This window comes from Pogoniulus pusillus, chromosome 14 (assembly GCF_015220805.1).
Source record: "Pogoniulus pusillus isolate bPogPus1 chromosome 14, bPogPus1.pri, whole genome shotgun sequence".
Classification (NCBI taxonomy): Eukaryota; Metazoa; Chordata; class Aves; order Piciformes; family Lybiidae; genus Pogoniulus; species Pogoniulus pusillus.
Genome location: NC_087277.1, coordinates 1878607 through 1892737, shown reverse-complemented (window position 1 = coordinate 1892737; position 14131 = coordinate 1878607). Strand labels below are relative to the sequence as shown.

Here is a 14131-nt window from a genome sequence, read left to right as displayed (position 1 = left end):
GTGTTCCAGTGAAACAGCCACAAAAGCTGAAAGCCTTCTGGTGCCTTGTTGGTACAATCACATCATGAGAAAGGAAGGGAGAGTCCAGCTCCAGCCTCTGGCTAACCTGGGTCTTACTACATTAGTGTTGAAGCAGCCACAGCTGCAGCCACAGCTTCAACCAAGGCCAAGCAAGACAAAGATACAGCAGCAAAGGAAACTCTCCATACTAATAACAATAACTAACAGCAGGACAGTGACATTTCTGCACCTTCAATGCTACACACTGCAAGTAGCAGTACACTTCTTAATTCAATATTCTCAACAGCCACCAGCTTCCATTAACCTGCTTTTTTTGAGTCCTCTTTTGGACACGGAATCATAGAACCAAGCAGGTTGGAAGAGAGCTCCAAGCTCAGCCAGGTCAACCTAGCACCCAGCCCTGCCCAACCAACCAGACCATGGCACTAAGTGCCCCAGCCCTCCAGGCACAAAGACTCCACCACCTCCCTGGGCAGCCCATTCCAATGCCAATCACTCTCTCTGACAACAACTTCCTCCTAACATCCAGCCTAGACCTGCCCTGGCACAGCTTGAGGCTTGTTCTGGCGCTGGCTGCCTGGCAGCAGAGCCCAACCCCACCTGGCTACAGCCTCCCTGCAGGCAGCTGCAGACAGCAATGAGCTCTGCCCTGAGCCTCCTCTGCTGCAGGCTGCACACCCCCAGCTCCCTCAGCCTCTCCTCACAGGGCTCTGCTCCAGGCCCCTCCCCAGCTTTGTCAGCCTTCTCTGGACACCTTCCAGCACCTCAACATCTCTCTTAAATTGAGGAGCCCAGCTTCCACTAACCTGCTTTTTTTGAGACCTCTTTTGGACCACTGAAATCCTGCTGTAAAGTTAGCAGCCACAAAAAGAAAACAAGGTAGCATTGAGATCCCTTCCAACCTAACCCATTCCGTGGTTCTGTAAGAGCACAACGTGTGTGACTCAACAAGAGTTGCCAGCACAGGGACAAGCTGTCACACCACAACTGCCATCTTCCATGGTGCTTTGCTGTAACGAGCAGGAATGAAAAACACACTGCCCCTGACCATCTGAACACAACAAGAGACTCCTCAGCTGCTGCTTCTGCCTTCCAAAAGCCCAGTAGGTTATTTTACAGATGACAGAACAAAAAACCAGGTTAAAGATCCTAGCAGCAATGCAGCAGATCTCATCAGCACCAACAGCAAATCTCTCCTACCTGTCTGATGCTGTGTCACTTGGAACTTGATGCTTTACTCCCGAGCCATTCTTGATTGAGTCTTGTCTTGTGAGCCCTTGAGGTCTGGTTTTGTCCAAAGCTTGTGTGGATATGTCACCTGGGGGTCCTTGGTACTGTGGGTGCTCCTGCAGCTTGGCTTTTTTCTCCTGAGGTGCTTCCTCATTCCGCAGAGCTCTAACACCCTCCTGGTCAGGCTGCTGTGGTGCACTTGATCCACTGTTGTAGAACCAAGCCCCTGATTTGGTGAGGATTTCTTGTTGTTTTCGGCACAAGTTACACACCCACATCACCTGTGCAGACACAGTGGAGTAGGAAAACTCTGTTAGCTTGCAAAGACTGAATCCAAAGCTTTCACCCAGCAGGCAGCAGGCTTGGACAGGATGGAGAGCTAGGCAACTTGAGGAATCTGATGAGGGTCAACAAGGATAAGTGCAGAGTCCTGCACCCAGGAAGGAAAAATAAGCTGCACCAGTACAGGTTGAGAGGGGATCTGATGGAAAGCAGCCTTGGGAGTGCTGGTGGACAAGACACTACCCATAGGACAGCAATGTGCCCTGGTGGCCAAGAAGGCAAATAGGATCCTGGGGTACATCAAGAGGAGTGTGGCCAACAGATCGAGAGAGGTTCTCCTGCCCCTCTACTATACTCTGGCAAGATCTCACCAGCAATATTGCCTTCAGCTTTGGGCTCCCCAGTTCAGAAGGGACAGGGATCTACTGGAGAGAGCCCAGGGGAGGGCCATAAGGATGAGGAAGGGACTGGAGCACTGCCCTGTGAGGAGAGGCAGAGGAATCTGGGGCTGTTTGGTCTGGTGAAGAGAAGGCTGAGAGGGGATCTGAGCAATGCCTAGAAATAGTTGAGGGCTGAGGGTCAGGAAGGAAGGGACAGGCTCTGCTCACCTGTGCCCTGGGACAGGACAAGAGGCAATAGATTGAAACTGCAGCACAGAAAGTTCCACCTCAACATGGAGAGGAACTTCTTGACTGTAAGGGTGGCAGAGCCTTGTCACAGGCTGCCCAGAGATGTTGTGGAGTCTCCTTCTCTGGAGCCCTTCCAACCCTGTCTGGATGTGTTCCTGTGCAACCTGCGCTGGATTCTCTGCTCCTGCTCTGGTGGGGGGTTGGACTGGAGGATCTGCAGAGGTCCTTCCCAGCCCCTAACATCCTGTGATCCTCTGATCAATGGATGGGGATCATTTCCAAAGGCAGAAAGAACAGAGTTTTAATCCTAGTAGAATCACAGCAGTTTAGCCACAGCCTGTGCAGCCTTGGAGGAAAGTACTTTAGAAGAATATAGACCAGAGGTACTTTCTTCTGGTTTTGCCTCATCACTTACACCACAAGTGAAAAACCAGAGGCATCCCAATGGCAGCAAATGTGAGAGCTGGAAATGAAGATTACAGGTTGAGAATGGTGGGATGCTAGGGGGAAAAAAGGATGAGAGCAGTGGCACAATCACCTCTCTCAACCTGTTGGCCACACTGCTTTTGATGCAGCCCAGGATGGGATTTGCCTTCTGGGCTCCAAGGTCACACTGCTGGCTCATGTCCAGCTTCTCATCCACCAGTACCCCCCAAGGCCTTTTCTGCAGGGCTGCTTTCATCATCCCCCAGCCTGGATTGCTATCGAGGGTTGCTCCAACCTAAGTGCAGGACCTTGTCTTTTGCACTGTCAACATGCAGGCTGCTCTAGTGCTGCCACAAGCAGCTGTAACCTCAGCTTCAAACAACGGCACACAACGAGCAGGCTGGCAACTCTCACACACAGAAATCTACCTGCTTTCAGGGAGCAGCAAGAAACCCAAGCCCTGCATTAGTACAGGGCTAAATTGACTTCTGCACCTTACCCATGTGGAAGCAGGCTTGCAGTTTAATGAGCACTGGCACATTATGATGCAGACCTCTCAATTAGATGGCAAACATTCATGTAAGACAGGGTTATAAGAGCACAGATGGGAAGGTGGCATATTCTTGGACAGGAATTTTCCTTCTGCCCCCAGGTGCCTGTGACAGAGAGCTCAGCAGCTCCTGCACATGCAGAGCTGCTCTGCCCCTGCCAAGTCCCCACCAGGACAGAGGGTTTAATGTGGTTGTGACAGCAGCACAGCAGGGAAGGCAGAGGGAGAGTGCACGAGTGGATTGCAAGCTTAATACACAGACTTTGGCACACCTGCAAAGGAGAATGACAGAGGCTTTGCAAATAAAGAACTGACCTGAAAAGAGCTGATCACTTCCACCAGAACTCTGCACTCTGAAGCAAGCACACTACCTGCTACACCCTTTTCAAACCTCCTAGCCACCACTGAAGAGTGCCAGGAACACATTTTGTGTACCAACATCAGCGCTGCCATTTGTGGGTGTCAGCCCTTCAAGGTGAACGCTGCCAATATGAAACCGAGGGGGGAAAGGGGCCGAGAATCTGCTCTCCAGTATCTCGATTATTTAAGCACCAGCTTCAAAACAGGCTCTAAGACGCTGTTGATGGTGTAGGGAGATGTGCATCAGTAGCAAAGGCTGAAACACCACCTGGTGCCTAGGATAAGAACTGCTGAAATCCTTTGCAATCTGATGTCTGCTGCGAAGTGCAAAATAACCACACAGCCTACAGCCAGCCTGATGCTTTCACATTGAGGCCATTCGGGGGTTTTTGGAAGACATTATACAGTGCTGGATAGAAATACTCTGAATTTGGATGAGACAGATGGACCTCAGATTTTCCATGGGCTTTCCACTCAGTTCAAGAGGGACAGGGACCTGCTGGAGAGAGTCCACTTTGCATATTTGTTCCTCTAATGCCTCCAAAAAAATATTCTCTCTGTAGAGTCTGTTGTTAGATCAACTTTTCTGATGGATTAAAAAGGTGTGATGGAGGAATCAGAGAACCATAAAATGATTTCAGTTGGAAGGGACCTCCAAAGATCATCCAGTTCAGCCCCCTTGCAATAGGCAGGGATATCCTCCAGAAGATCAGAGCCTTGCCAAGGCAGGGCAGCTAACTGTTTGGGTGGCAAAATAGAAATAGATGTGGCTGGAGTAAGGCAACACAAAGAGACAGCAGAACTGAGTAAATTCTCATCAGTCTCATAGAAAAATCATAGAGTGGTTTCAGTTGGAAGGGACCTCAAAGCTCAGCCAGTTCCAACCCCCTGCTACAGGCAGGGACACCTCCCACTAGAACAGGTCACTCAAAGCCTCATCCAACCTGGCCTTGAACATCTCCAGGGAGGTTGAGGAGCACAGAATCACCCAATGTGATCAAAGATCCCATTGGGTGTTTCTGTGCTCCTCAACCTCCCTGGGCAACCTGTGCCAGTGTCTCACCACCCTCACTGCAAACAACTTCTTCCTAACATCCAGTTTCAATCTCCCCTCTGCCAGTTCAAACCCATTCCTCCTCCTCCTGTCATTACCAGACCTTGTCAATAGTCCCTCCCCAGCCCTCCTGTAGCCCACTTCAGATCCTGCAAGGCCACTCCAAGGTCTCCTGGAAGCCTTCTCTTCTCCAGGCTGCACAGCCCCAACTCTCTCAGCCTGTGCTCAGAGCAGAGCTGCTGCAGCCCTCTCAGCATCTTGGTGGCCTCCTCTGCACTGGCTCCAACACTTCCATGTCCTGCTTGTGCTGGGGGCTCCAGAACTGCCCCCAGGACTGCAGGTGGGGTGTGAGGAGAGCAGAGCCAAGGGGCAGAATCCCCTCCCTTGCCCTGTGCCCACACTGCTCTTGCTGCAGCCCAGCACAGGGTTGTGTCTGGGCTGCACTCACCCTGCAGGCTCCTGTGGAGCTTTGCATCAGCCCAGACCCCCAGGGCCTGTTCCTCAGGGCTGCTCTCAGCCATTCCCCACCCAGCCTGCAGCTGTGCTTGAGATTGCCCTGGCCCAGGTGCAGGACCTTACACTTGGCCTTGTTGAATGCCCTGAGGGTGGCCTGGGCACACCTGTGCAGCCTGTGCAGGTCCCTCTGGATGGATCCCTGCCCTCTAGCAAGTCGACTGTGCCACACAGCTTGGTGCCATCTGCAAACCTGCTGGGGGTGCAGTGATTGCTCTGTCCATGGCACTGACAGATGTTACACAGCACTGGTGCCAGCACTGACACTGACAGTTTATGCAGACCCAGGAAGCCTGCAAATACTAAGTTTTGGTTAAGAAGAGATTATTACAACTCCTTGTTTCTTATTTTCTTAAACATTTTTACAACCCTGAGTTTGGGCATAGAGCCTCTTGTTAGATTTGTCACACAACAGCAATCAAAGGACAGTTCCAAGCTGCTTTATTTCCCAGAGAACTTCACTCTGGTAAATATATTTCAGGATATAACAATTATTTGAGACTTTTGCTGCCTGAAAGGCTCAATTAGAGGTTATTTATGCTGCTTTGTGCTCAAAGGTCTGTACTAATGCCACAGCTATTAAAAAGTAACTAATCATCCACAACATATTCATTAGGTAAGGTTTGTGAAGATGAATGGCACTAATTTTTCACAGACTATTTAGCACCACAAGACAGGATAATATCAGCAAGAGGCTAAAAAGAGAACACAACAGGAGCACAATCATCCCAGGGTCTGCATGGAGATGACATTAACCTGAAGTCAATGAAAACACACCACTTACATAGTCTGAGTGATGACTCATTAGTGAAATCGTCTCAGAAGAGTTAAAGACTCACTGGTAATGAAATGGAGCAGCAATAGGAAATTTGGGATGCTCATCATGTGCTTACTGCTGGCCTGGAAAGTACTAAGTTCCTCCAACTCAACAGAAACTTGCTGCCTGGACACTACCATGCAGTGGGAGCAGCACAGCTCTCAGTGCAAGCTGCAAGCCCAGACAAGAAAACAGGCAAAATCACAGGACCACAGAAATATTCTGGTTGGCAAAGCCCCTCAGGATCACCAGGGCCAACCAATAGCACTGACCTACAAAGTTCACCCTTAAACCACATCCCCAGACACCACAGCCAAAGGACTTTCAAAGACATGCAGGGTTAGTGACTCAACCACCTCCTCGGGCAGCTCACTCCAGTGCCTGCCCACTCTTGCCGTGAAAGAAATGTCTCCTAGTGTCCAGTTTAAACCTGCCCATTTACAGCTTGACAGGCTGAAAAACAGATGAGCTGAGGATGTACCTCCATGATACCCACAACAGTTTGCCTCTAGAGTTCAAAGCCCACCCTGAAGTGAAATTACTGCTCCCAGATCCACTGGAAACACTGAAGCCTCTTCAGCTACCTGCAAACCTTCACCATCTCTCCCTGGAGGTGCAGAGGTGCTCCAGCCCTCTGAGCATCTTTGTGGCCCTAATGAAATAAAGCTTTTGTGGTTTTACTTGCAGTGCCAGCTGTCCTTTGCTAGGAAACACATCTGGTTAACTGCCTACAGTTCTACTTTATACACACTGGCAACTCTCTGTGCTTCCAAAACTGTTTCCCCCTTTGTAATACCTGCAAATTCCACAGATGCAAAGCCCTTCTGCTGCCTCAGCTGCCTCTTAAAGCAGCTAGGTGAACGTTTCCCTTCACTGCTAGCATAAATTAGCAGACTTTGAAGTGACAGCAGTGAGAAGCACAACCTTCCATGAAACCTCTACCACCTGTTTCACTCAGATATCTGTATCTACAGCTTCACTTTCTGCTCTCTTGATCATTTGCATCCTTTCCTCTTGCAGGGAAAGGAAAATCGGAGGGGGTAAAACTCTTCAGGTTCACATTATGTGAACTGACAGGATGAAATGGAACAGTGCAAAGTCTCCTACCTTAAGTGTCCACGCCCTTCAAAAGTCTCAAGATGAGATGAAGCAAGAGCAGGAAGGTCTTGAGGAGCACCATTAGCTGGACCTGCTAGCAATAGCTCCCAAATCCCATGCACACTGCAATTCCAGTTTGCAGCTAATGACCAGCAGACTTCCCAAAGAATATTGCCTGAAGACAATTTAGCCCTGACAAACCTCTCACCAAGATTTGAAGCTCTCTTCAGGCTGAAAGGCTTTCTTAAAGTGTGTTCTGGAAACTCTGCCTGTGCCTCACCAATGATATGCAGATTGCCTAACAAAGCACACATGGTCTGCTAGGCAACCCTTTCGAGCAGGTGTGCTCACAGCTGGGAGCTTTTAGCTGTTTATCATCATAAGCCAGCACCTTGCTCTTGTCAGCTCCAGGTAGCTTCTGCAGACAGCGTTGAGTGAAGCAAGCCCAGGTCTGTGGAAACACCACCTGTGGCCTATAGAAACGAGTTAGGCTAAGTCTGAGGCTTCTGAAAAGCAGTTAGAGAGGCACTTTCGCTGAGACTAAACCCTGACACAACAGGGGGGTTGGGGGTGTTATGGAAGGCTTTTTTATCTGCTCAGGCTGTGGGTTATATGTGTTTTCATTCCCAGCTCTGGATCAGCCCTAACTCACATTTAACTCCACTGAAAGAGAAGACAGTGGTCTGATGGAGCCACCCCTTTCTTCCCGACTCCCTAGGTGTAAGGGTTGTGGCTGGTGGCATGCTCTGCCTCAAATAACAGCCCTGCACAGCAGACAGCCTCTGATTTGTGGCTCTGGGACGTGACCAAACCCTTACCTACAACAACTCTGTGACAAGCAGATTGGAATGTGCCACAAAGGCTGCAGCATCATGTCACACTTCCCCAGAGCTGGAGAGAAAGCAGAAATGGCAGTCACATAAGGGACACGTTGATGGATGCTACACCCAACTGGAACCTTCAGCTGCCTGAACCTGATTATAATATCATTGTAATGTGAAGCCCACAGTTCTTCAGTGCTGCCTTCAGTTTTGGGCTCCTCAGATGAAGAGGGACAGGGATCTGCTGGAGAGGGTCCAGCAGAGGGCTATGAGGATGATGAGGGGAATGCAGCACTGCCTGAGGAGGAGCGGCTGAGGGCCCTGGGGCTGCTTAGTCTGGAGAAGAGAAGACTGAGAGGGGATCTAATACATGTTTGTAACTATCTGAGGGCTGGGGGTCAGGAGGGGGGGACAGGCTCTGCTCACTGCTCCCTGGCATAGGACAAGCAGCAATGGATGGAAGCTGCAGCACAGGAGGTTCCAGCTCAGCACAAGGGCAACTTCTTGACTGGAAGGGTCCCAGAGCCCTGGCACAGGCTGCCCAGAGAGGCTGTGGAGTCTCCTTCTCTGGAGCCTTTCAAGGCCTGTCTGGATGTGTTCCTGTGTGCCCTGAGCTAGATTGTGTGGTCCTGCTGTGGCAGGGGGCTTGGACTGGATGAGCTCTTTGGGTCCTTCCAACTCATGACGTCCTGTGACCCTTAGGTGGAGGAGTCCCCTACCCAGACAGGCCCCTTACCCTCTGAGATTACACAAGGAGTTTAAAGGGAGCTGCATCAGTGATCAGTGGCTACTTCATGCTAGCAGTAGTGTAGCTCACACATTTCACTGTGGCAATCTCTGCTGCCAGTCCCAGCCAGCCTGCTGGCCTTGGGGCACTACCACCTGGCACCCTGCTCTGCACACAGCTGGAATAAATCTAACAGGGCATGGCCTCTTCTCTCTGTGATCGGGTGATAGGAGGAGAGGGAATGGCCTGAACTTGTGCCAGGGGAGGGTTAGGTTAGAGAGTGCAAGAGTGGCGAGGCACTGAAACAGGCTGCCCAGGGAGGTGGTGGAGCCCCTGGAGGTGTTCAAGAAACACGTGGCCATGGCACTTGGGGACACGGTTTAATGGCCACGGTGGTGCCGGGCTGATGGTTGGGCTGGATGCTCGTGGAGACTTCTTCCAAGCCCCACAGTTCTCTGACTCTGACCTGAAACGCTGACTCGGCAATAGCTCCCTAACACATCCCTGGCGCCCTCTAGTGGACCTCGGTCCTGTATCCTCGGAGCAAGGTTCCAAAAGGCTTCGGGAAGCTGGAGATAAAAAACTTTAGCCACAAACATTGACAGAAAAGGCAAGGAGAAAAACAAGAAATCAAAAAACAAATGTCCTTCTATTTCTGTTGCACAGCTCATGCTGGAAGAGCATCGAGGAGCAGGAACTATCAGGTTCCACCCAAGAAAGTGTCTGGGGCTTGTGTTAAGGCATTAAAAATGTCTTTGAAGAGTTTTAGTTTCAGTCTCTGTTTTGAAAGCTCTCTCTTTTTGAATTCATCGGCCAGAACAAAGATTTCACAGTCTGCTGTAAATCTCAGAGAAGCACTGGCAAAGGTTTATGTAGTGCTTTGACTGGTTTTGATCTCTGTGTTGCACATTTAGCACACTAGATGCAGTAACACACTCCAAGTGAGTGACATGCTGTTCAGTGTCTTTAGTGATGATCTGGACCAGGAGATTGAGTCCAGCATCAGTAAGTTTGCAGATGACACCAAGCTAGGAGCAGCTGTGGAGCTGATGGAGGGTAGCAGAGCCCTGCAGAGGGACGTGGCCAGGCTGGATGGGTGGGCAGAGGCCAAGGGGATGAGATTGAAAAAGGCCAAGTGCAGGGTTCTGCACTTTGGCCACAACAACCCCAAGCAGCACTACAGGCTGGGGACAGAGTGGCTGAGAGCAGCCAGGCAGAGAGGGCCCTGGGGGTGCTGGTAGAGAGGAGCTGAAGATGAGGCAGCAGTGCCCAGGTGGGCAGCAGAGCCAATAGCATCCTGGGCTGGCTCAGGAACAGTGTGGCCAGCAGGACAAGGGAGGTTCTTCTGCCCTTGTACTCAGCACTGGTGTGTACAGCCTGGAAAAGAAGAGGCTCAGAAGTGACCTCATTGCTGTCTACAACTACCTGAAGGGAGGCTGTAGCCAGGTGGGGTTGGTCTCCTCTGCCAGGTAAACAGCAACAGAAGAAGGGGACACAGTCTCAAGCTGTGCCAGGGGAGGTCTAGGCTGGATGTTAGGAGGAAGTTGTTGGCAGAGAGAGTGATTGGCATTGGAATGGGCTGCCCAGGGAGGTGGTGGAGTCACTGTGCCTGGAGGTGTTGAAGCCAAGCCTGGCTGGGGCACTTAGTGCCATGGTCTGATTGACTGGCCAGGGCTGGGTGCTAGGTTGGGCTGGATCAGCTTGGAGGTCTCTTCCAACCTGGCTGATTCTATGATCAGATTGTGCCAGTAAACTGCCTCCTGCCTTTATGTAATTGATAACCACAACTGAGCTTATGAAGATATTCACCATCATGGATTCCAGAGCTGAATCTGCAGCCCATTCTGCAAGATACAGTTATAAGCACTGAGAGTACTTCAAAAGATTAGCTCAATGTTTTCAACAGTGAAAAACAAATCCTGAAAGACTGAGGAGTGCCCTACTAAGAGCTAATGTCTGGAAAGGCAAAATCATTCCACCTTCAACTGCCACAGAGAGAAATCTCTCAAGTATTGATCCCATGTGATACTTTCAAGTGAAGGAAGGAAATAACTCTTTCAGGGAAAAAGAAGACAGAAGAAAGAAAAAAGAGAAAATATGACTAACTGTAGATAGGTATCAGCTGTGTGAAAGCAATACAAAGCAACACCAAGACCAAGAGCACAGAAGACTTGGCACAATACAAGGAAAGGGAAATGGTATCACAGAATGTTAGGGATTGGAAAGGACCTCAAAAGATCATCCAGCCCAACCCCCTGTCCACCTACAGCAGATCAAGGAGAGATGCATCCAGGTGGGTTTTGAATGCCTCCAAAGGAGACTTCACAACCTCTCTGGGCAGCCAGCTCCAGGGCTCTGTCATCCTCACATTGAAAGAGTTTTTCCTGATGGGCACATGGAACCTCTCAACTCAACTCAGCCACTCAAGGCTTCATCCAACCTGGCCTTCAACACCCTAAGGAGAAGGCATTCTCAGCCTCCCTGGGCTACCCCCTCCAGAGTCTCACCCCTGTACTGGAGAACTTCTTCCTAAGAACCGGTCCAAACCTACTGCTGAAATTGTCTGCACAAAGGCACTTGCTGTGCTGGTTACCTGTTGTTCCTGTGCAGGAAATACTTGATATGACAACAGATGCCTGACATGCAGACTCCAGTAGCTTTAAGCAGACTTAATAACAGATGCAAAACCTTTTGCATTTGATTCCTCAACTTATCAATAAACTCTTCCTTGAAGGGACTAGCCGAATAAAGCTGTATGTAAACAACTGAGATGGAGGGAGGAAGGGGGAGAGGGGGAAAGAAAAGGCAAAAAGAAGATAAGAAAAAGGAAAACTGAAAGAAAGCCTTTAAAACAGGAAGCCACCTTGGGCAGTTTGCTGCTTTACTCTCTTGGCAGCAATGTCTTCATTATTTATATCTCCAGGCACTGGTTTCCAGCCTCTGAAGCCGAATCCAGCTAATTAAAGATTGATGCCATCCCCTGCTGTGCCACAATGTCTAACTGTGTCCAAAGAGTCCTAGGTGTGCTGTTACACACCTGGGACTGAAACAAGGAATTTGCTGAGCTACCTTTGATAAGGGTCTACACCTGGAACTTAATAGCACAAGATATGGTTTCTGAATATTGCAACAGGTGGCAAACATAACTTACTGCTCAAGAATTGCTTCTTCTGCTTCCAGAACTGCAAATAGCTCTATTAATTTGAACAAGCATGGAAGGGAAAAATGATCAGTGTGATAAAGTAGAGATATTTAGCCTGGAGAAGAGGAGGCTCAGAGCAGAGCTCATTGATGTCTGCTGCTCCCTGAAGGGAGGCTGTAGCCAGGTGGGGTTGGGCTCTGCTGCCAGGCAGCCAGCAACAGAACAAGGGGACACAGCCTGAAGCTGTGGCAGGGCAGGTCTAGGCTGGATGTTAGGAGGAAGTTGTTGTCAGAGAGAGTGATTGGCATTGGAATGGGCTGCCCAGGGAGGTGGTGGCGTAGCTGTGCCTGGAGGTGTTGAAGCCAAGCCTGGCTGGGGCACTTAGTGCCATGGTCTGGTTGACTGGATAGGACTGGCTGAGCTTGGAGGTCTCTTCCAACCTGGCTGATTCTATGATTCTATACACTGTTTCCAGACATGTTTTTAAGGAGGATTGTTTTAGGATAGCTCGAAGGAAAAAATAAAGTAGGATATGAACATGAAAGATTTTCAGACTTACTTCTCTGATTAGTTTTCTGTTTCTTTTCAAGCAAGAAACACACCTGTGTTCTTCCAGAGTAAAGCACACAGATGTAAAACCCCATACAGCCCCCAGACTGAGCTAGTTCAAACCATCCCAAAGCCACATCCCACTAAGAAGTTGTTCTGGGTTTATTTTAGAACTAAGTTTCAAACAAAAAAGCAGCTGTAAAAGGAGACTGCCAGCTCCTAGGACCACATTCCCCTCTCCTCAAACACTGTGGAGGGTATGCCATCGACCTGTGCATGAGGAAATGGGGCCAAAGGCTTTGTGGGGAAGATAGGAACAGGAAGAAAAGGAATCTCATTCCTTCCACACATCCCCAACTTCTTCAGCAGCTCAGAAGTTAAAGCTGAACCACAGCATGGTGTAATCTCCCTGCTCTTTGACTGTGATGGCAAACATAGGCCATCTTAGTGTGACTGTAAGGCCATCAAAGTTAGCAGTGTGGAATGGAACATAGGGAAAACATCCACATGCCAATGTAACCATCAGTTGGATGCAGTTACTAGATGTGATCTCCTGTTATATGTCCTGCATCTGGGTGGAGGCAATCCCAAGCATCAATACAGGCTGGGCAGTGACTGGCTTGAAAGCAGCCCTGAGCAGAGAGACTTGGGGGTGCTGGTGGATGAGAAGCTCACTCTGAGCTGTCAGTGTGCTCTGGCAGCCCAGAGAGCAGCCAGAGCCTGGGCTGCAGCAGGAGCAGTGTGGGCAGCAGGGCAAGGGAAGTGATCCTGCCCCTCTGCTATGCACAGGTGAGACCTCACCTGGAGTACTGCAGCCAGTTCTGAAGCTCCTGGGACAAGAGGGATATGGAGGTGCTGGGAGGTGTCCAGAGAAGGGCCACAAGAAGGAGGAGAGGACTGGAGCTGCTCTGCTGTGAGGAGAGACTGAGGGAGCTGGGGCTATGCAGGCTGGAGAGGAGAAGACTCCCAGGTGACCTTATTGTGGCCTTACAGTATCTGAAGGAGGCTACAAGAAAGCTGGGGAGGGACTTTATAGGGTGCCAGGTAGTAAAAGGACTGAGGGGAATGGAACAAAGCTGCAATTGGGATGGTTTAGACTAGATTTTTGGAAAGAAGTTGTTCAGAATGAGGGTGGTGAGAGCCTGGAAGAGGTTGCCTTAACTCCCTGGAGTTAAGGCCAGGCTGGATGAGGCTGTGGCCAGCCTGATCTAGGGTAGGATGTCCCTGCCCATGGCAGTTGGGTTAGAACTGGATGCTCCTTGTGGTCCCTTCCAACCCTGACTGATTCTATGACTCTGTGATTCTATGATTGTGACAGTACTGAAAATACTGAAAAGGCCAAGCTAGGAAACACTGAAAAGGGCAAGCAGAGACTACGATTTGAGTGTGCAGAGTAACTCTGACAGAAAGAAGCAGCAATTTTGAGTTAAAAGCTATTTACAGAGAGTCCATTTTAATTTTGTATTGCAATCCAGCTCCAAGAAAAAGAAGCCAGAACAACTCTGGGCTGTCAGTGCCATGTTTGTTAAATGCATCTTCTGCTACCAAAGGTGCCCTCTCCAGTGATGAAGGAAACAAAAGTGAGCTCTGAACACAGCGAGATAAAGGTCAGCAGCTTAGACAAATAGATACATGAGAAACAGGATCAGAGAACGGCCTAAGACAAGTGGCCCAAGCAGGAAGGTCTAAGTTGCCAACTCTCTGAATTACTTTTAGAGATCCCAATCTGAAAGGCAATACTCTAGAGCTGAGGAAAAGCATTAACACTTTCCGCAGCAGAGAGCTCTCAGGAGAGAGCCCTAAATAATAGCTGGTACAGGAGGCTTAGAACAGCTTTATACAGATAAATGTTTCTGCATCACACAGGCAAGTTACAAGTGAGATTTAACCACAGAATCAAGCAGGTTGGAAG

At 49.7% G+C, this 14131-nt stretch overlaps 1 protein-coding gene across 43 annotated transcripts in view; it reads right to left on the bottom strand.

The window, feature by feature from the left end:
• The window catches only part of RIMS2 (regulating synaptic membrane exocytosis 2), a 493599-nt gene that overhangs the window by 385277 nt on the left and 94191 nt on the right, over positions 1-14131 (bottom strand). For 42 of the 43 annotated variants that reach the window (XM_064154112.1, XM_064154113.1, XM_064154115.1 and 39 more), the window contains one exon: positions 1222-1532. In XM_064154112.1, the coding sequence (XP_064010182.1) occupies positions 1222-1532 (311 nt within the window). Of the gene's footprint in view, positions 1-1221; positions 1533-6989; positions 7224-14131 lie in introns of those variants that run through there. The other variant, XM_064154097.1, reaches the window with a different exon arrangement.